The 1,289-nt window shown below is 37.2% G+C and overlaps 1 protein-coding gene across 2 annotated transcripts in view; it reads right to left on the bottom strand.

The window, feature by feature from the left end:
- KLHL41 (kelch-like family member 41) overlaps positions 1 to 1,289 on the bottom strand; it is a 16,495-nt gene continuing 15,206 nt past the window's right edge. The window contains exon 6 of one of the 2 annotated variants that reach the window (XR_001137749.1): positions 1 to 339. Coding sequence is in view for 1 of the 2 variants with exons in the window: in XM_012650772.1 (XP_012506226.1) it covers positions 228 to 339 (112 nt within the window). In the remaining variant the exon portion in view is untranslated. The remainder of the gene's footprint in view (positions 340 to 1,289) is intronic. The other variant, XM_012650772.1, reaches the window with a different exon arrangement.

Below are 1,289 nucleotides of genomic sequence, written 5' to 3'. Positions count from 1 at the left end.
TTCAACTGGATATTTAATTTCTTATTAGAAAATGTTTTTAAGCTCTAATCATTACATTGAAGGTTGAATGACTTTGAGGTTTTGATACCTACTGCTCACCTTTTAGACAATAACTTCCTGAATAATTTCTACATGAATCTCTGTACAAGCTTTTAAAAAACAGAATGAATTAAAGCCCTATTAACCAAACAAACTGCCTCCCAATCTATTATGTTTTGTCACCTTGTTTACAGTTTAGACAGTTTGAAGAGATTTAAACGTGTTGCTAGGCAACTAGCTCCTGAAGCATAGCGTATTTCCTTCAACATCCCGGCCCATTCTTTTTTATCGTCTTCATACCTGATGGAGGAAAAAAAAGTAATCAATAAGCAGTTCTATAGGTTTCCCCATGTTTAGTATACAAATGTGGATCTTTGAAAAAGCCTAGTGGTTCTTACTCAGAAAAGGATGCATCTGCCTTATTGAATAACACTTGAATTCCTCCCCAAATACACATTCTCTGAATAAGCCTATGCCTGAACTTACTGCCACAGTGTTTAATCTGGATGCCTAGGCAGTTCAGCCTTCTCTGGGAATCAAAGATTGTTCAGAGAAGAGGAGTAATAGATACCTAAGCAGTTAATCATTCATCTTTGGACTGATGAAGATGGCTGGTCTCTTTGAGTCAAGGTAAACAGACTATTCCTTAAGAGTAAGAACTGAGAAGAGCAGGGACAGTTATTAATAGTAGCCTTAATTATGACTTCAGTTGTTCTATACACTAGTGCCTAGCATAGCACCTGATACATAGTGGTCACTTCATAAAAATTTGTCCCCCTTCCTCTTTATTCTGTTTGAGGACTACTCTTGGACTTTGCACTTGACTTTAGGCAAGGAGTTGTCTTCATCTCTGCGTAGTCAAGGTTATAAAGATACAGACAACTTGAATTCCCTTGTACCATGTGTGCCTAACATGTCTCCTCTGCCTGGTGCCTGGTATGTTCTCTATGTGAAAAACTCCTAAATACTACCTGGTCTCTGAAGGCTTTCTCACCTTATTCAGGCAGAGTTTGTTCCTTTCTCTTCATTTCTCACATAGTCCTTTATATGGTTATATTTATATTTATTATAGCAATTATTCTATTTTAATTTTTTCCCTATATGTCCTCAACTAGCCCAGAGGTGTCTGAGGATAAATAATATACTTATCCACCTTAATATCTTCTTTCCTCCAGAAGCTATTAAAGACTTAAAACGTAAGAAATAATCAAGGGTGGGGAACTTGTGGCCTCAAGGCCACATGTGGCTGT

The sequence above is a fragment of the Propithecus coquereli genome, unplaced genomic scaffold (genome assembly GCF_000956105.1).
Source record: "Propithecus coquereli isolate 6110/MARCELLA unplaced genomic scaffold, Pcoq_1.0 Scaffold34, whole genome shotgun sequence".
NCBI lineage: Eukaryota > Metazoa > Chordata > Mammalia > Primates > Indriidae > Propithecus > Propithecus coquereli.
This window is presented reverse-complemented; position numbering and strand designations above follow the sequence as displayed.